This window comes from Nyctereutes procyonoides, unplaced genomic scaffold (genome assembly GCF_905146905.1).
Source record: "Nyctereutes procyonoides isolate TBG_1078 unplaced genomic scaffold, NYPRO_anot_genome, whole genome shotgun sequence".
In the NCBI taxonomy this organism is placed as follows: Eukaryota; Metazoa; Chordata; class Mammalia; order Carnivora; family Canidae; genus Nyctereutes; species Nyctereutes procyonoides.
The window spans coordinates 22,309,548-22,329,918 of record NW_026575024.1 but is presented as its reverse complement, the minus strand read 5'-3'; the positions used below and the strand labels follow the sequence as shown (position 1 = coordinate 22,329,918).

General features: G+C 54.7%; 1 protein-coding gene across 1 annotated transcript in view; it reads right to left on the bottom strand.

Annotated features, from left to right (window-relative positions):
- The window catches only part of SOGA1 (suppressor of glucose, autophagy associated 1), a 73,810-nt gene extending 54,427 nt beyond the window's left edge, over positions 1–19,383 (bottom strand). Inside the window, exon 1 of the mRNA XM_055300315.1 lies at positions 18,423–19,383. Coding sequence (XP_055156290.1) covers positions 18,423–19,109 — 687 coding nt within the window. The 5' untranslated portion in view covers positions 19,110–19,383. The remainder of the gene's footprint in view (positions 1–18,422) is intronic.
- Positions 19,384–20,371: the final 988 nt, after the last annotated feature.

The following is a 20,371-nucleotide window of genomic DNA, read 5'->3' as shown; positions in this document are numbered from 1 at the left end:
TGGTACTGCCTACACCAGCTGCTGAAGAAGAGTCACCTCACCAGGACCCCGCCTCCACCTCCATCCCAATACACACACAGACTCATGGCCACCATGCCAAGTGGACAAAACTAAAAGTGGAAAAAGAAGAAGTGAGACAGTCAATGATCACACCAGTCAAAAGAAATGAGGAAGTGAAGAGTCCACACACCATTTCATCTGGTGGATTAAGGAATAAGGAAGCATAAAGGAAAGGGCATGCAGGAAGTATGGGCCAGTCGGCTAAACCCAAATTAAGCCAGCCTCCAGATGCGCCTGTGTTCAAATCCCCACAGTGCTACGGACTAGCATCACACTTATTCTCACTGCAGTCTCGTTGACAGGTGACAGGGAGGATATGGTGGTCTGAGTGGACCTGAAGCTCAGGATGATCCAAGGAGAAGGACAGGGAACATACAAGCTCCTAGTGTTGGGCTACATTAATAGATGTATGACATTTAAGTCACGAGAGGTGATATCATATCTCTCAACAGAGGACTGTATCCAGAGCACTAGAGTCAATTTGGACTCACATTTATTTATTTATCTTTAGTTTTAAATAACTGATTTTTCTATTTAGAAAAGTAACTCATGATCATAGAGACAGTTTTGAAAATACAGAAAACCGGGCAGCCCCGGTGGCCCAGCGGTTTAGTGCCGCCTTCAGCCCGTGATCCTAGAGGCCTGGGATCGAGTCCCACGTCGGGTTCCCTGCATGGAGCCTGCTTCTCCCTCTGCCTGTGTCTCTGCCTCTCTCTTTCTCTGTGTCTGTCATGAATAAATAAAACCTTAAAAAAAAATACAGAAAACCTAAATCAGTCATAATTCCTGCCCCTGGTCCTAAGTCACACTGGCTCTCGAAGCGTGGTCCCTGGACCAGTAGCGTATAACCATCACTGGGGAAATTATCAGAAATTTTGCCGCCTCAATCGATACCCACTGAATCAGAAACTCTGGGGGTTGGCTACCCAAGAGACTCTAAGTCGAGGGGTTTCTGGAAGGAAAACTTCTTCCTAAAAGGACAAGAGCCATCTGTGGAAGTACCACAAGACCAGGGCAGAGACTCAGAGCAGAGACTCAATAAGCATCTATTGAATAAGTGAATGAATAAATGATCTTTCTCACATGAGCAGCTGTCTCCCCAGGGTCTGCCCTGGACCACAGTCAGTTTCTGAAAATGCAGGATGTTACATTCATGCCAGCTCCATCTCTCCATGGGGCAAAGGGGGGCCCAGGCCCATGGGGGCTTGTCCCAGCTGCAGGCAGAATGCGGGTCAGCCCCTCCTGGCACGGCCCACGTAGGAGGACCAGTCCACAAAGGCAGGCTTGTGGCCCCGCACGGGCTGGGTTGGCTGCGCCAAGGCCAGCAGAAGCCAGTGAATGCAGAATTTAGGTGGGCACCAAGCTTTCGGGCCTGGGGTGAGGCCGGGTAAAGGGGCTGCTAGGACATTGTGGGGGGACCTGGGAGGGCGGGACCCTGCATCACTCCAGAGGTTCTGAGACCTCACAGAGCCTTCCATGGCTGCTCAGTCTTCCAGTCCCAGCCCCTGGCCCTAAAAAGCCCTCAGGTGACAGTGTCACCCAACTAACAGAGCTGGTAGAGAGGGAGGGGAGCCCAGGCTTCCCTGCTCCTTCACAGTTCACGGGCCTCAGTGCTTTCCCTCCCAGACCCCCTGACCATGTACATGTGGCAGGGAAGGGAACAAACCACTGGACTCCGTGGGCAAAAGGTGGTTGGCCCCCAACACTGGTGGGAGGACCCCAAACCTTATTCTCCCCTGCAGATAGGGAAAGGCCAACAGTGCCCACCTCAGAGGCTGGAGGCCCTGATTCTCAGCCTCACAGTTGGAAGGGTCAGCCTAAAGAAGCTGGGGAACGGTGTTCAGACCAGGCACGGCCTGCCAGCCCCCCAAGAGCCATCCATCACCTCTGGCCGCTTCTTCAAGCTGACCGTCTCTTCCGCTTGAAGCTTACCCTGATTGTTTAACATGGACTGAGAAGTGGGGTGCGGGGAGGAATTGAGAATAGGAACGGGGCACCCTGCCTGCTACCAGAGTAGTCTTTTTTTTTTTTTTTTAGGATTTTATTTATTTATTTATAAAAGACACAGAGAAAAAGAGGCAGAGATATAGGCAGAGGAAGAAGCAGGCTTCCTGTGGGGAGCCCGATATAGGACTTGAATCAAGGACCCCGGGATCACGACCTGAGCCGAAGTCAGATGCTCAACCACTGAGCCACCCAGGCGCCCCATGTCCCCTTTTTTTGCAGACAAGAAAACTGAGGCTCACAAGTGTCCTAGAGCTGCCCAAGCAAGAGAGAATGGTGGAGCTGGAATCCAGACAGGCCCATAACCATGTTCCACAATCAGGTTTGCTTGGGCTAGTCCCTCTGCTGGAATAGTCTTTGACTAACTCCTAATTTATGTCATCCTTCTAGAGCATTCCCTCCTCCCCCAAACCCCATGCTCTGAACTCTGTTCCTCTCTGTGCTGACAATGTTAGGTTGCATTTGCCTACTTTCAAGTCTGTCTTCCCCAAGAGCTGGGAGAAGGGCAGATGACAGGTCAGCCTCGTGTCTGGTCCCCGGCACTGCCAGGACCAGCCCTCGTCCCTGTTTATAGGAGGATTAAGGATCGGCAGGATGAGCTGACTTCTGCCCTATCCAGTCTCTCTCTCCACAGACCAAGGGTGGGCAGGCTCTCCAGATCCCAGCCCCAGGTCAGCTGCAAAGGGTCAGGGAGAGCCTGGACAGGGTCTCCCTACTCAGGGAACTCCTGCTCACCCACCCACTCCCTGCCCACAAAGTGTATCTCTGTCCATCCCCCTACACACCCTCCCGACAATCCATGAGGTCCTGCAGGAAGCAGCCTCTCAGAGGCAGACCCACTCCCCAAAACGGATTAGTTCCCAGGAATCCTGGGGGAATTGGCCAGGAAGAGTCTCTTGGTCCATTCTGGGCCAGAGGGCCAAACATGAGCTCACACGACCGCTAATAATAGTGAGACCTTGCACGGCAGCACGGGGCTTCACAGTTTACAAAGACATTCCATCTGAATCATCTCATGGGTCATCACAGAAACCCCATGGACAGGCAGGACAAGAATCACCACCTCTGTTCTAGGGACGAAGAACTGCAGAGTAGCACAGGACTTCAGACTCTTGTCCGCACCAGAATTCAGGGAGCCCATGAACTAGGATGGTAAAAAACGCACACCTTTATTTTCACTAATCTCTAACTAAGGATTAACATTTCTTTCAATCCTGGACAAGTCACAGGTGTATCAGCAGTTTGCCACTAAGAGAAACCATGGATATTCTCACACCATGTAACAGTTGCAGAAGTGTCAACAAAGTGTTTATACTCACCAGCACTTTGAAATTATACTAGTCACCAGATCTGATGAGTTAATAAACACATACATTACTACATTATAATTTAGAAATATGTTTTGATAACTGTATTTCAATATATTTGGTTTCCCTTGTGTTTTATTTTATTCATTTAAAAACATTATTCTAGGGAGTCTGGGTGGCTCAGCGGTTTAGCACTGCCTTAGGCCCAGGGCGTGATCCTGGAGTCCCAGGATCGAGTCCCACATCGGGCTCCCTGCATGGAGCCTGCTTCTCCCTCTGCCTGTGTCTCTGCCTCTCTCTCTGTGTCTTCCATGAATAAATAAATAAAGTCTTTTAAAAAATGGATACAAAGTACTTTAAAAAAAAGTATTCTAAAATAAATAAATAAATAAATAAATAAATAAATAAATAAATAAATAAATAAATAAAACATTATTCTGCGGGCGCCTGGGTGGCTCAGAAGTTATACATCTGTCTTTGGCTCGGGTCATGATCTCAGGGTCCTGGGATAGAGCCTGGAGCCCCACATCACATCAGATTCCCTGCTCAGCAGGGAGTCTGCCTCTCCCTCTCCCCCCTACACATTCATGCGCACGCTCTCTCTCTCTCTCTCAAATAAATAAATAAAATCTTTAAAAATAAATAAATATTGGGGATCCCTGGGTGGCTCAGTGGTTTGGTGCCGGCTTTTGGCCCAGAGCATGATTCTGGAGTCCCGGGATCGAGTCCCACATCAGGATCCCTGCATGGAGCCTGCTTCTTCCTCTGCCTGTCTCTCTGCCTCTCTTTCTGTCTCTCATGAATAAAAGGAAGGAAGGAAGGAAGGAAGGAAGGAAGGAAGGAAGGAAGGAAGGGAGGGAGGGAGGGAGGGAGGGAGGGAGGGAGGGAGGGAGGGAGGGAGGGAAGAAAGAAAGAAAGAAAGAAAGAAAGAAAGAAAGAAAGAAAAGAAAAGAAAAGAAAAGAAAAGAAAAGAAAAGAAAAGAAAAGAAAAGAAAAGAAAAGAAAAGAAAAGAAAAGAAAAGAGGGATCCCTGGGTGGCACAGCAGTTTGGCGCCTGCCTTTGGCCCAGGGTGTGATCCTGGAGACCCGGGATCGAATCCCACGTCGGGCTCCTGGTGCATGGAGCCTGCTTCTCCTTCTGCCTATGTCTCTGCCTCTCTCTCTCTCTCTCTGTGTGTGTGTGACTATCATAAATAAATAAAAATTAAAAAAAAAAGAAAGGAAAGAAAGAAAGAAAGAGAAGAAAGAAAGAGAGAGAGAGATCCTTGGGTGGCTCAGTGGTTGAGCATCTGCCTTCACCTCAGGGTGTGATCCTGGAGTCCTCAGATCAAGTCCCACACATCAGGCTTCCTGCATGGAGCCTGCTTCTCCCTCTGGCTATGTCTCTGCACCTCTTTTTCTGTGTCTCTCATGAATGAATGAATGAATGAATGAATGAATGAATGAATATAAAAACATTATTCCGAGACTTATTCTAAAAAGAGCATGTTTACAGCAGTAAATAAGAGGGAGCCTATATGTTCCTTCCAGAGCTGCCTTCTCTGTGGGGTCTGGGTCACCACCCCCGACCCTCTCTTCTCCATTAGGGCACAAAGCTAGAGTAGCAGAACCACATTTTAAATGTTGCAGGAAAGACTGCTTTCTGCCAGAAACCTACACATATTTAAGATGATGAATCTTTGTACAATGAGGACAGAACGGGGGAAAGGGGAGAGTTTAGGTTTGGAGCCCGCTGGGACACTTGTAGGTGATAATGACTCCAGATGCACAGGTCTGATGGAATTGGTCTGGAGGAGTAGATGGTGAGAAGGTCTCCTGGCCTGCAGGGCTGGAGATGAAAACGACCAAACTCAAGGCCCCTCTACAGAAACACAGCAAGTGGCAATGGATGGTGTGAACCCCAGTAACAGCTGCCAGCCAGCCTGAGGGAACAGGGAGGGAACCAGGGGAAAGAAGGTTCCTGAAGGAGGAGGTCACCTCTCACCAGCCAGCAAGGAAGAAACGATACAGAGCAGAGGTGCCCCAGCTACCTCTCACCCAAGACAGCCCCCATAAGGCTAGGGTGGATGCCTATTCACCCAGCACCCCCAGGGAACTCTGCTGTGAGCCCTGCAGACCACCCTAGTAAAACAAGGCTGAGTCAGGCACAGGGAGCCAGTGTCTCAGCCCAATCAGCTCCAGAGGGACTTTGCACAGCCTGGGCCTCCTTCCACTCTGTATGTCTCCCACCTCCTTACCCTTCCACCTTAAATGCCACCTCTGCCAAGAAGCCTCCCTGGCTGCCCCAGGGCACAGCCTTATTGTATGAATAATTACTGAATGGCTATAGTGAGCCAGATTCATCACCAAATCTTTTATTTTAACCCTCAGGATGGCCAGTTTTCTTCTCACTAATTTGTTCTCCACTTAGTACATGGACTGTTTTGTTTTGCTTTGTTTTTTTTTAACCACGTTATTCCCCAATCTGAAACTCTCCAATGATCACCAAAATTTGCAAATGAGGGCAGCCCAGGTGGCTCAGTGATTTAGCCCCGCCTTCAGCCTAAGGTGTGATCCTGGAGACCTGGGACAGAGTCTCATGTCAGGCTCCCAGCATGGAACCTGCTTTCTCCCTCTGCCTGTGTCTGTGCCTCTCTCTCTCTCTCATGAATAAATAAATAAAATCTTTTAAAAAAAAATTTGCAAACGACCCAAATGTCCCTCAGCTGGTGGATGGAGAAACAGTGGCGAATCCACATGAGGGAATACTACTCAGCAATAAAAAGGAATGAAGTGCTGAGTCCCACAACACCGTGCCCTAAGCACAAGCACATTCCACTGGGTGATGGAAGCCAGACTCAGCAGGCCACTGTAGAACTCCCTTTATATGACATTCTGGAAAGAGCAAGACTGTAGAGACAAAAAGCAGATCAGTGGTTGTCAGAAGCTGGGGGGGGGGGGGGGATTGACTAGAAATGGGCCCAGGAGGAGCTTTTTGGCGGAGGGGGGCGGGTGAATGCTGGGCTCTAGTGTGGGGACAGTCAGGATCAAAGGTCCTAGAGGAGGGTCAGGATGCCCAGCCACATACAGCCATGCCACACAATGCTCCTGCTCCAGCTGGCATGGAGGCTGCCAGTCCAGTGACCCACAGAGAGGAGCTGTCCCACCTCTCAATTGGTGGTGGTGGTTAGAGAATTGTACGCCTCTGCCAAAACCCACTTTACTATATATAAATCATCTGACCTAAAAACAAGACAAAAGCCCAACCCCTGCCCACCTCCCCATCTTCATGTCCTTGCATTGGTTCTTATCCCAGAAATCACCAGGCCTGTCCCACCACTAAGCCTCTGGCCCTGCCGGTCCGTCCTTGCATCTCTGCACTCCTGGCTCCCCTTATGCTCAAAGCCAATGCCACTCTTCAGAGAAGTCTTCCAGATCCCTCTAGGCCCATTATGTCCATCTCAAGCCTGTTTCTTTCATGGAACACATCACAGGCTTATCTGTGATGTTAATTATTTTACTTATTGATCTGTTTGTTTACAGAATGTCGATCTCTACGATCAAGATGTGAGCCTCAAGACGACAGAGCCTAGCACAGTGCCTGGCACACAAAAGAACAGTTCAATAAATAGTCAATTAATAAAGGGGTCCTAAGAGGGGAAGATTTCCATCCTGCTCCACTCCCCTGCAGAAAACCACTTCCAGTCAGTGCTGCTGTGTTTAAATTTAATTCTGTGATTCTGAAAAGCTAATGCCCATGGAGGCTTTGGATCGATCCTAAGCCTCAAATCCCAGCCTATCAACTCTCAGGCTGCATTCCCAAATGTCTCCTCCTCCCCAGGTTCCAGGGATAGGCAGACAGACCCAGGAAGAATGACAGAGCTGAGCTGAAGGACCCAGAACTTTCCCTCTGTGGGACAGCAACCATTCTATGGAGGAACAGGAGGCTTTGCCTGGCCCGCCTTCTTCCACACCACCCTGGCCACCACAGTCCCTCCCTCGGGCTAAAGTCCAGGCTGCCTGCCCATCTGCCACCCTGGCTCTGGCCTCAGGTGCTCCCCTCAGCCCGGAAGGGCTGACCTGCAGTGTAGGCCAACAGTGGCCACAGAGGCGGCATGCCAGCCCCTTGGGAGGCTAGGGCAGCCATCTGCTTTCCCTTCTGTCCATCCCCCAGGTCTATGGAGGTTCCAGATGAGATCATTACAGTTGGACCCCAAAGAGGCTCTGCAAACCTCCACTTCCCTCCCCACTCAAAGACTCCAGGAGTAGCAAGGGGTAGGGTATGGTGGGGGGCAGAACAGACAGGGACACTGAGGCACAGAGAGGGATTAGGGACAATCACATGGGCCCCCAGAAGATCCAGTCAAGCAGAGAGAGACTCTGAGGTCCTGCCTCCCAGTCCAGATCTCAACCCAGCTTAGCCTCCTTGGGTGAATGCTGGGCTCTAGTGTGGGGACAGTGAGGGTCAAAGGTCCTAGAGGAGGGTCAGGATGCCCAGCCACCTATGGCCATGCTACACAATCCCCCTGCTCCAGCTGGCATGGAGGCTGCCGGTCCAGTGACCCACAGAGTCATGAGGGAAGACGGTCTTGGACTCGCCACTCCAACACAAAAAAATAATAACAGGGGGATCCCTGAGTGGCCCAGCGGTTTAGCGCCTGCCTTCAGACAGGGCCTGATCCTGGAGTCCCAGGATCGAGTCCCACGTCAGGCTCCCTGCATGGAGCCTGCTTCTCCCTCTGCCTGTGTCTCTGCTTCTCTCTCTCTCTCTCTCTCTCTCTCTCTCTCTCTCTCTCTCTCTCTGTCTTAAATAAATAAATAAATAAATAAATAAATAAATAAATAAATAAATCTATCTTTTTTTTTTAAAAAAAAAAAAGAATAATAACAGGCAAGAGCTCTCTCTCTCTCTCTGCCAGGCACAGGCTGGGCAGCACATGCTGCCTCATTGTATTCCCAGCCATCCCCAACTCACTGGTGGGGAACCAAGGTCAAAAAGATCAACAGTGTTGTCCAAGGTCACACACACACACTAAGTGGCACAGCCAGGATTCAAGTCCAGTTGGAACTCTTGCAAACTAGACAGTCTCTATAATGGGACCACAGCTAATATTTACAGGTGCTTACTGTGTGTCAGACACCTGGCTAAGGTCTGCGCGAATGTCCATTATCTCATGCTCAACAACAGTCCTTTTGAAGCAGGTGTTATTATTTTAGCCTCAATCAATAAGCAGAGACTCAAGGAGATGAAGGCTCCACAGCCAATCTGGAGTATGCCTCCCAAATCTGGCACAGCTCTGTGCATGAGACCAGACACGGCTCCCTGTGTGTGTGTGTGTGTGTGTGTGTGTGTGTGTGTGTGTGTCTGGGATGAGAAAACACCAGGAGAGCACTGCCCACTAAGGCCAGGCCTGGTTTGCCACTGGCCCATTCCAGGCCTCACCCAACAGAGCAGGGACATGTCTGGAGCTCCCACTGCCTCTGGGGGTGAGGGTATGGGTGGAGGGAGTGGCTCACAGTGAGAGTGCCTGACGGTGTCCCTCTCCTCCTTTCTGTGTGAACAGGAAGGAAGACAGCATTTGGATCTTGATGTGTTTAAAACATCTCCTCAAACAGCCTCTGGGCTGCAGCCAAATCTCTGAGCATGGAGAGAACAGGGCTTCGAGGTCTTTGGGGAGAGACAGTGAGGCTGGAGAGACAATGGAGTGGTTCTGGGCTGTGTGGCCCGAAGCTCCAGCACACCCCTGCATCTCACAGCTCTGAGCTCCTGCCTGTGCCATCCCCCTGCCTGGCACCCTGGAAAGAGCACCAGCAGACTGCCCGTCCTTCCAACTCTTGCCATTTCCAGGCTGTGGGACCCTTGTCAAGCCCTTTAACCTCTCTGAACCTCAGTTTACGTCTGTGTAAAAGGAAGGGGCTAGGTCCCATCCTGGTGCAACCTGCAATTACCCAATCAATAACCTAATTACCGGGCAGTCCTGGTGGCTCAGTGGTTTAGTGCTGCCTTCAGCCCAGGGTATGATCCTGAAGACCAGGGATCGAGTCCCACATCAGGCTCCCTGCATGGAGCCTGCTTCTCCCTCTGCCTGTGTCTCTGCCTCTCTCTCTGTCTCTGTGTGTCTCTCATAAATAAATAAATAAAATCTTTAAAAAAAAATAACCTAATTACCATGAGGTAGAGGTCCCCAAGGAGCCTACAGAAGTTCCTGGATGTCTAATTCAGAGCCCAGCCTGAGGCTGCATACAGGAGGGTGGAGGAGGAAAGGGGGAGGGCAGGGGAGGGAACCCCAAGCACCAAGGCCCTGCAGGTGGGAAGAGCTCCAGGATTAGAGGCCTGGGGAGTGAGGAACACAAAAGAGCTTGGGCGGAACAGGGGTGAGGTAAGCCTGACGGAGGCAGAACCACACAGGCTGCCCAGGCACTTGGCCAAGGCCAAGGAGGGGAGAGGCTGATGCAACTGACCCAGAAGATCCCAAGCAAATCTGGGGCAAACCAGCATAAAGATGTTTGGTTGGACCAGCCTCGTTGTGGGCTCCCAAACTATCTTTCCACTGGAGCCTACACTTCTCTTTGTGGCCAGGCAATAGACTATTCACCTTGGTCTTAGAATGAGGGGCGCCTGGGTGGCTCAGTAAGGTAAGCATCTGACTTCAGCTCCGGTCATGATCTCAGGGCCCTGGGTTCGAGCCCTGCATCGGGCTCCCTGCTCAGTAGAGCCTGCTTCTCCCTTTCCCTCCGACTGTCCCCCTGCTTGTGCCCTGTCTCTCTCTCAAAATAAATAAAATCTGGGATCCCTGGGTGGCGCAGCGGTTTAGCGCCTGCCTTTGGCCCAGGGCACGATCCTGGAGACCCGGGATCGAATCCCACGTCGGGCTCCCGGTGCATGGAGCCTGCTTCTCCCTCTGCCTGTGTCTCTGCCTCTCTCTCTCTCACTGTGTGCCTATCATAAATAAATAAAAAATTAAAAAAAAATACAAACAGAGCAGCATTTTAAATAAATAAATAAATAAATAAATATAAATAAATAAATAAATAAAATCTTAAAAAAAAAACAAAACAAGAATGAAAGACCCAAATGCTCCATCCACCAGCAAAGGGGTATCCCCAAACTACAGAGTCTGCAGCACTGGCTGTTCAGAGAAGACTGACGAGGTGGGAGGGGAAGGGGGACACCACAGGGAGATGGGCTTGAGGATCCCCACAATGCAATTCCACTCCACGTACACCTCCCAAGCCCCTGCTCTATGCCAAGACTCACACCCGAATTCTGGCACAATCTCTGCCATCAAAGACCCAGGGCTCCCTGGCAGTCAGACCTAAGCCTGCCAGTAAGTGAGGAGGGTGGACAGCTGTTGAGCCCCTGCAGTGTGAGCCAGGCCTCCACGAATCCTTATATATATGCTTCCTCCTATTACTGCTCATGGCAACCCTCTAGGGTGACCACTGTTACATTCCCCAATTTACAGATGAGGAGACTGAGCCTCAGGAAGGGGAAGCTCGGAGAGGAAAAGGCAGAGTCACCAGGATTCAAGCCTATGTCAGCTTGGCTCTAGGCCAGAGTGCTCTAAGCACCTTGGGCCCCAGAGAAGGAAAAGGCTGGCCTGCTGCTCCCACCTTCTCTGATTCCTGGCCTTCCCTCAAGGAGGCCAGTGCTACCTGGCAGAATGTAGACACGGAGCCCACCTGCAGGCCTCCAGGGAAGGCCAGGGTCAGCCTATCCCAGAACACCCTGGAGTTTCTGGCCTTTTCCCCACCGCAGCTCCAAGTTCCTTCTGGCACCAGAGGGCAGAGAAACATGGCCAGGACTGCAGATGAGGTCATGTGTATGGGCTACAAGGGAAATGACCTTGGTAATAACCTTGGCTGCTGGTCTGGGCCCCGCCTGGAACTTAGCCGAGCCCCTCCCCTGGGGAGCTCCCTCTCCCCTGGAGGCTACTCAGGACATAGGGCTCCTCCCCTTCCTCTGGGCCCCAGGATGCTACTGGATGTGCCATCTACCTGAACACCAATCCCCCAAGTGCCCTGAAAAAAAAAGGATTAATTCCCATCTTACAGACAGGAAGACTGAGGCTTGGTGAGGGGATTTTTCACATGGAGATCATGCATACGGCAGAGGTAACAAAGCAAGGTTTGGCCCTAGACCTGACCCCAAATATGGAATTTGCCCATGAGGCCACAGAGCTTTCCTTCCCTGACACCCTGGGCTCCTGTGCCTTGGAATTTCAGGCTTGCCCTCATCTCCCTCCTCCTCCCTTCTGCCTTTGCTGGGGACTGCTAGAAGGGGAAGCTTCTAGCCTTGCTGTATGGCCCCCTCCCCGCAAGGTGTTCACAGTGCCTCGGCTCAGTTTGGCTTCCCACGCAGGCCCAACCTCCTTCCCAGCCTCTCCCTCGCCACTGCCCACACCCATTATTCCTTCTAACTCTTCTGTATTGGGCCTATAGGCCACCTGCCTTTCATTTAATCACATAACAAATACTGAGTCCCTAGGATGTGCCAAGCACCATTCCAGCAGCTGGACACAGAAGCAGCCATTGAAGGCTAATTCCTCAGCTCTAAGGCCTCCTCCTCCAGGAAGTCTTCCAGGTCCCTCTTCTTCTGAGTAACCATGTCTCCTCCATCCTCCTCTATCCTGGCCTCCTTCATGGTTTCCCAGACAGAAATGGGCACCCTGTAAAGATGGGAGTGGCATGGCCCTTCACAGTCCCCAGCAAAGGGAGAGGGGAGGAGGAGGGAGATGAGGGCAAGCCGGAAATTCCAAGGAGATTAGAAGAGAGCTGCCCCTGGCCATGTTTCTCCTGTGGGCAGGCCTGACAATTGCTCCATTTCTCTCAGCCCACTGGGCCCAGGCCCAAGTGCTGGGCATCAGGAGCCTGAGGGCAGCTTCTCCTGACTTCATGACCTGCCAGATCCAGGAGGTTATATATCAAGCCCCCGCCATACTCCTCACTATTCCCAGCAGCCTCGTGGAAGAGCTGAACACTACTGGACAAGGACCAGGATTTCCTGTGTTTCTGTGTGGGTAAAATGTCAACAGCCTGTGCGTGTGTGCGCGCACGCGTGCGTGTTTGGGGACTCCAGTTTGTCGGTCTCTGGTTCCCATTGGCAAATGCTACAGGCCTGGCATTCGAGTGCTCTGTGCTCGTGTCCCTGCTTTAGTGTACATGGCTGCATGTCTTGTGTCTGTGTGTGCATCTTTCTGGGTGTGTATCTGAGCCCCAGGTAAGCATGCAAGGGCCTCCACTGCTCTCTTTGTGGAAGAAACGGCGAGTATCTGGGTGATGAGCTTGTGTCTGTGCCCGCCTGGCAGGGGTGGATCTATGGATTTCCGTGGATGCTAGCGCCTGTGTGTAATGAGTCTGCGTGGGTTTGTGTGTGTGCCTGCATATGTATGTGTACTTCCAATAAGTCTGAGGGTGTCTCAAAGCTGTGTGTCCATCTGGGACACAGCCAAGTGTGTCTAGGTATGTAAGATGCGTGTGTATATGTATCTAAGTGTATGTTTCTGAGCCAAGGGTCTCCTAGATATTATGAGTCTGTTGTGTCTGGTAGTGTGTGGGTGTGGGGAGAGAGATTTTGTATCTGCATGGGTTTGTGTCCTTCTGCCGGTGTATCCTCTCTAATATGTCTCAAGGTGGGCTTCTGGAAGAATACAACGTACGAGTGTAACGGGATGTATATGTGACATGTGTGTGAATGGCTATGGATCTCTGTGCATGAGCTGTGAATACGTGTGTTTGTGTGTGAGAGAGAGTGAGCCCAGGGACACGGGCCTGGCCCCTCTGTGAGGAATGCTGGGAGCCCTGGGAGCTCCACGGTTCCCCCCAGGCCTCAGCAGCGGCTGCCTCACATTTTCCATCTCGCCGGAGCTGCCCTCCTCCCCCTAAGACAAGCAAACCGCTGAGGATTCTTAAACACCCAGGTCTCAGAGCAGCTTTTTCCAGGCTGCCTCTCAGCTGCCACAGGGAGGGCCAGGACTCCCAGCAGGGACCAGCCAGGAGCTATGCTGACCATAAAGACCACCCCCTCCCCCACCCAGTGACACATTCTGGGAGCTGAGAAGAACTTCACAACTTGCTACTGGGCCAGACATCTGGCACACAGCCTGGTAGCCAGGAGGCTCTCGAAAATATGGGTTGAGGGGAAAAAAAGAAACTGGGTTGGTTGAACGAATGCATGCATGCATGCGTGCCTGGAGAAGCAGGTAAGGACAGGCACTAACGTTTATCGTGCATCAAGTGGAAAGGGCACAACCCTGAGGCAGGCACGCTTCTTCCTCACTTTATGGAAGAAGAAACAGAGGCTCAGAAAGGCTGAGCACCTCACCCAGCATCACACAGCTTGTAACTAGCAAGTCCAGGCAAGAACTCCGCTGTGTGAAAGTCAGAGGCACAGCCTACCGCCGGCATGGGAGAGGATGGAAGAGCAAGGGGGCAAGGGGAGCTCCTTAGGGTTTTCTAGAGGTTCCCAAGTACATCAGCTATGCAATCGCCGTCAGCTGTGCAATCGCCAGCAAGTTACAGAGCCTCTTGGTTTCCTCATCTGCCAAATAGATCTGACATCAGAACCCTCGACTCAGTGTTGCTGTGAGGAGTAAGGGTTTATTTAGCCCGGACTCTAATACACTGGGAGTGATTAACAGGGGATGGTGCTCATGAGGCAAGAGGCATAGAAGTCCAGGGACCAGCAGTCTGTGGGGTCCCCAGGCTGGCTCTAACATTCCAGCACCCTGGGCTCTAGCCTAGCCATTAACTAACCCTTAAGGCTGGATCCAAACCCCCATGGTTTCCCCTAGTACCTCACATGCCCCCCAACCCCCGATCACATTCTGCACCAGTGTGAGGTACATGTTCACGCACCTGCATGCATACACATGTCCCTCTCCCCCTGCCTGCGGGCTCCAGGCTCCAGCCCCAGCATATGTCACCCTCACTTGTTCCCAACAAGTCTTAGCCTAGAGCCTGGCACACAACAGGATTCCTTTCCCCAACATGTGTCCCAGACTAGACACACTGTTAGCAACCAAAAGTTCACTGCTCCAATCATGCCACAGTAAAAGAACAGGACCCAGAAGTAGTCCAACCAGCTTTGGAATCCTGGCTGTGACCTGGGTCCTCCATGTGCCCAACTGTGCAGTGAACTGGGAGTGGATTATATGCTTCCTCTGGGCCCTCCTGAGCTGACATCTAGATTGGCCGGACTTCAAACACTCACACCTAGACCCTGGAAGGAGCGTGTGGGGCTGCCTTGCTCCTCAGAGCTCACACACTGTGGAATGTGATCGCACCTTCCTGTCCTCCCGGAAGTAGCTCCTGATTTATTAACATCCTAAAGCTACAGGGATCCACCTTCCTGGCTTCTCCCAGCCCCCCCAAGAATGAAGACACAGACATCCTATCTGCTCATTGGCTACCAATGACAATTCCCCCAGAGACATTTCACTGCTTGTAAAATATTCTCTTATCTTAAAAAAAAAAAAAATTTCTTGTCTATTCATACCTCCCTGATCCCTGAAAACAATCTTATGAAGCTGCCCAGGTAGGTTCCATCATCTTCATTATATAGATGAAAAAAGTAGCTCAGAGAGGCCAAGTGACTTGCCCATGGCCACACAGTAAATGGCAGAGTCAGGTCTTTGGGCTCCAACTCTCAGATTTTCCATCTACACTCTGATAGGTTCCCTGCATGTCCCCACTACATGGCACATGGGTCATGTTGATGGGCAGCTGGAAGACCTGAGACCACCAGGGCTTTGAAGGTCAAATGCAGTCAAGTGTCTGCTCTGCGGCTAAAGCTGCATCTTAGAACCATGGAACCTCCAAAATTCATAATCTTCAGGCTTCCTTGGCTGGAAGGGATCCTGAGGTCAGACAACTCAATTGTAGCCACCACATAAATCTCTCCCTGAATCTTCCTTCTAATCATAACCACCACCATTTTGTACAGTTTATAAGCCACTTTCCACAAACCCTTCATCTTCGTCCAAACATGCAAGGTCATCCAGCCTCTGCCTGAACAACTCAAGTGACAGTGAGCTCACTCCCTTATCTGTAGCAGCTCCTATCTCTGATTAGGAGGCAGCTGCCCCATGTGTTCTTTCCCTACTTGGGCCCCGGGACAGGCCTCATGCAACAGGAGACCTGCCACCACCTGTGAGGTCTTCCTTCCCTAGCTGACAGTTCCCAGTGCCCCCACCACTGGGAGATGAACCCAAGCAGGGCCCCCTGCACTTAAGACTCCACCCAGGTAGCACGAAACCTACAGGGGACACCCTGGGGATCTGGAGTCCTTCGCCTGGTAACTCAGTTACTGCTTCTTGGAAGCAAAGAGGCCCAGAGGGGCAGGAAACACATCAAGAGTGTATGACATTCTTACTCCAAGCCCTGGCTGTCTGGAGAACTGGCTCAGGGACCCAGAGCAAGTCCCTTCCTCTCTCTGGGCGCAGCTCACCCATCTGTAGAATGGACAAATCACCTCCTGTAACAGACCCTATACTTTACAGTCCACATCCCCAATCTCTGGATTTTCACCTCACCTCTGTGAGATTGGTGGCTGGGTCAAACAAAGCTCCAGAGAAATTCAGGGAGCGACCTGTGTGTACACAGCGAGGACTGCACAGTCCGGCCCCACTCACCTCTCTATCCAACCTCCTTCCTCTCTCCAGTCTCCATGCTGTCCCTCTACATCAACAAGCTTTTTCCCATTTCCCTCAGCCTGGAATGTTCTTACCCCAGCTTCTATTCAGCTGGCTACATCTCATCCTTCGGGCCATGGCCTCCCTAAACACCCACTGCCCCACCTTCGTGCACTCTTGGCACACTGTATCCTTCTCCACCCTTATCCTGATCTGTGCTGTGATTTATTATACCACTATTGTTAAATCCCAGTCTCCCCCACTAGACTCAGAGCTTCATGAATAGAGACACTTCATCCTTGTCCACAGTTGTATCTCGGATCTGCACTAATGCCTGGTACACAGTAGGTACTAAATAAATGGTGAAAGAATGAATGAGAGGCCAGAAGAAAGAGTCAGGCCTGCTTCAGGGGGGGAGGAGGATATCGTGCCGCCCACAGAGCCCACAAAGAACATGATGGATGCTCTCCATACCGCTGGAGAGCAGCGGTGATTGCAACCATCCTCATCTCATCTGAGGCACTCCATGCCAGGCACTCTTGTGGTGTTTACACACATCATCTTTAACCCATAAGGCTGGAGGAAGTGTGCTGTGCCTCTTTATAAAGAGGAAACTGAGGCCTGTAGACAGTAAGTCACTTTCCCAAGGCCACATAGCCAGGAAGCCAGACCCCAGATCCACTCGTGGCCTGAGGCCTGCATGTGAAGCCTGAGGTGCTGAATGAGAGTTGGAAATGTGGTCCAGGCCCAGCCCAGGCAGTGGGATGTACCCAGACATGCCTTGGCCCCTGGGAGACCTTGGGCTCAATCTCTTGCTCCCTTGCCTTCTGGGATTGCTATCCATCTTAACAGCCACAGCTGGCCCTGATGACTTCCTGGAGTGGACAGGAGCCCACGGGGGTTGCTGATGCATGAGGAGACCTTGAAGCAAAGCTCCACGTGCCCATGGCACAAACAGTGCTGGCCAGGAGGTCTGAGTTCAGCACAGCTCAGGTGGGCAGGGCCAGAAACAGTCAGGGGGCAGGGCCAGGCCTCTTTCTGGTTTGTCTCCGTCCTTCTACCCACCCTTCGCTTGTCCTCTCCTCACCGTGGCCTTCTGAAGACTGTGAGTGCTGACGGAGCCTTCAGCTATCAACAGTGAACAGGGGCCTTTGGGAAGACTCACCCAACCATCTCTAACAGAGGAGGAAGCGGGGACCCGACTTGGGGAAAGATTAGAGGCTAAAGGAGTGGATTATGCTGATTTCAGACGGACTTTGTCCTTTTATTCTAGAAGCATTTACTGAACACATGCTGGATGGGAGATCCTAGGGGGAAAATCAGGAGGGAGAGACACTGTTGAGCAAGACCCCAAAAGTCTAACGAGAGAGAAACCTATCTAGCCAGAAGAGCTACAGTGCAAAGCTAAGTGTTGCCGGGCAGACATAAATCAGCACAGTGATGTGAATTCTGTGGCTCCTGGCCAGGGTACTCTGGGTGTGCCAGGCCATCAACTGACAAGAGTAGTAGGTAACATTTCGGCCTCTTCAAAAACCATGCCCAGCCAGGGGTGGTGGAGCCTGTGAGGCTTTCTTTCCGTGTCCCCAGCCAAGGCCAGCACCCAAACACTGACAGACCACGGGCAGAGACTGGCCGGTACCCAGTAGGTGCTCATGTCCGCTGAGAGGGTGAAGGCAAGGCTCGTGTGCTCTCCTGGGAAGCTCTCAGGGCCCCAAGATGCCCAGACGCAATGCCCCTTTCAGACGGACGGCTTCCCTCCTCTCACCGGGAACATGGGAAGGACAAGGCAACGGGCCAGGAGGGGCCGGAGGGACTGCTGTGTGTACAGGGCAGAAGACAACATCCTGGGATTTCGGAAGCTGCCTCTGAACCAGTTCTCCCACGACATCATCCTCCCAGGCTGTGGGACCGTTAGACTGGACGGAAGTCGGACTCTAGCCAAGGGGATGTTCCCAGATGTCATGCTTTCAAACAGGACCCGCCCTGAAAGGCAGGCAGGGACAGGCCTGCACCAGGCGAAGCACTCAGGATAGTGTCGGGGCCTCCCCTGGGCAGGGGCCGCTGGGTTTCCCTGGCACAAGTGCACACGGATACCGGTTAGGGAAAAGACAGCAACCAGAGGCCTGGCCTCGGGCCTGGGGGTGGGGGTTCTAGGAAGGTGAAGGACAGGGGGTGCAGCCCTCACTGCCCACCCCCACCCCATCCCAAGTAATGCATCCTGGCACCCTCCCAAGCAGTCTTCCCAAGACTCCCTCCCTCCAAAATTAGGGCCCTTTGGCCAGTGCCTCCTCGGGAGGCGGTTTCCCAAATAAAAACGGAGGCAGGATGCGTGGGAGCCCCAGGCCGACCTCGGGGTGGTCCCCGGGGACTGCGGCCCCCCTTCCGCGCTCCTTCAGTCGGGCGCCTCCCGCGCCTCCCCTACCCCCCTCGGCGCCCCCACCTTGAGATAGTCGTTCTCCGAGCGCAGCTCCTCCAGCTCCCGCACGAAGCCGCCGGGCCCGCAGTCCAGCATCTCCTCGGTGAGGTCGGAGAAGGCCAGCGAGGCGCTGAGGGGCAGGCGGCTGCTGCCCACCGACGACGCGGCCACCGACGGCTCCTCCGGGGAGGCGGGCGGCCGCGGGGGCTGCTGCGCGGGCGGCGCGGGCTGGGGCGGCTGCCCCGGGCGAGCCCCCGCCGGGCCCCCGGCCGCCGACTCGGCGTCGCTGCTCAGCGCCAGCTCCAGGCCCAGCAGGCGCGCCTCCTCCGACGCGCAGTCCGACACCTCCGAGCTGCTGTCGGTGAGGCTGGGCGGCGGGGGCGGCGGGCGCGGCCCGGTGCCGGGGCGCGGGCGGCCCTTGGCGCGCACCCCGGAGCGGACCCCGGCCACCCGCGTCCCCGCGCTCCGCGCCCCGGGCGCCGCTGCGCGCCCCTTCTTGTCTGGCCGCGCGGAGGACGCGGCGCTGCCGGCGGCGGCGGCGCCCGGGCCTGGGCCGCGGCGGCCCTTGGCCAGAGACCAGCCGGCCACGTCCTTGGGCCGGGCCGGCGACGGCGCGCGGTGGCTCTTCTTCCTCTCCGGGGCGGGGGCGGGCGCGGGCGCGGGCGGGGGGCCGCAGCCCCGGGCCGGGGGCTCCCCCGCCGGCACCTCCATCGCGGCCTCCCTCGGCCTCAGCGAGCGGCGCGCATGGCCCGGGCCCGCCCGGCCTCCGCGCCCCTGGGGAGGGTCCCGGCGCCGCTCCGACCGCCCGGGCCGCGGCCCCTCCCGGCCCAGCTCAGCCGCGGTGCTGGGCTCCGGCCCGGACCCCCGCCGCGCCGCCTCTCCGCCGCCCTGCGCTCGGAGAGAGCGGCCCGCCCGCCTCCAGGCGCCCCGGCTGCGGCTCCGGCTCCGCCCGGCGCCCGCCCCCTCGGCCTCGCCGCGCCCCCGGAGTGCGCCGGGGCCCCGGCTGCCCGCGCGCCGCTCGCTCGCTCGGGCTCCGAGTCCGGCTGCGGCCCGGGCCCCGGCCCCGGCTCCGGCCCCGGCCCCGGCCCCGGCCCCGGCTCCGCCCGGCGCGGCCCGCCCCCCGCGCAGCCCCGCCAGCTCCCCGCCCCGCCGCCTCGGCTCGGGGGCGCGCGGCTCCGCGAACAAAAGGCGGACGCGGCGGGAGCGGCAGGGAGGGACGCAGGCTGCGAGCGAGGGAGGGATCTGCGAGGCAACAGCGACCCCCTCGAGGGTCAGGCGGGCCGGGGCTGCCGCGGCCCGGGCTCCCGCCGCCGCCGCCGCTCCGCCGCAGCCGCCGCCGCCGCCGCCGCCGCCGCCCCCGCCCGCCCGGGGGACGAACCCGGCCGACGCGCCCCTGCGCCCAGCGCCCGGGCAGGGGCCCCGGGAGCGGCGAGCGAGGGGACTCCCGGGCGGAGGCCGAGCCGCCCTCAGACCGCAGGAGCCAGCATCCATATACACCGCCGGCGCCTCGCCCCTCGCGGCCGTGCGGAGCGTGCGCGAACTCCGCCCCCCTTAACCTTGCCAGGCGAGCCCGATCATCCCATAGTACAGATGCGTAAACTGAAGCCGAGGGAGCACGCGGTTAGCCCAGCGTCGGGGCCGAGCGCGGATGGAACCCAACCCCACAGCGCCGTGACGCGCTCTGGTTCTTCTGCCTCGGCCTCCCTCTCACGGGCCTGCGGACCGGGGAGCCCTGGGTGCATGCCCAACTCTGCGCACCTTAACCTGCCGGAACCTCGGGCACTACAGCTCCAACCCCGACCCGGTTGCTGGCTCTGCATAGCTAAAATGGAGGCGTCCCATTGTGAGCCCGGCGACGCTCTGGGAGTAGGTTCTGACCCCGGTGGGGGCTGGCACAGACCGAAGGCAATTGTCCTGATCCCCGCACGTTCCCTCCCCGGGGCAACCCCAGACAACCCCCGAGCCCTGGCTCT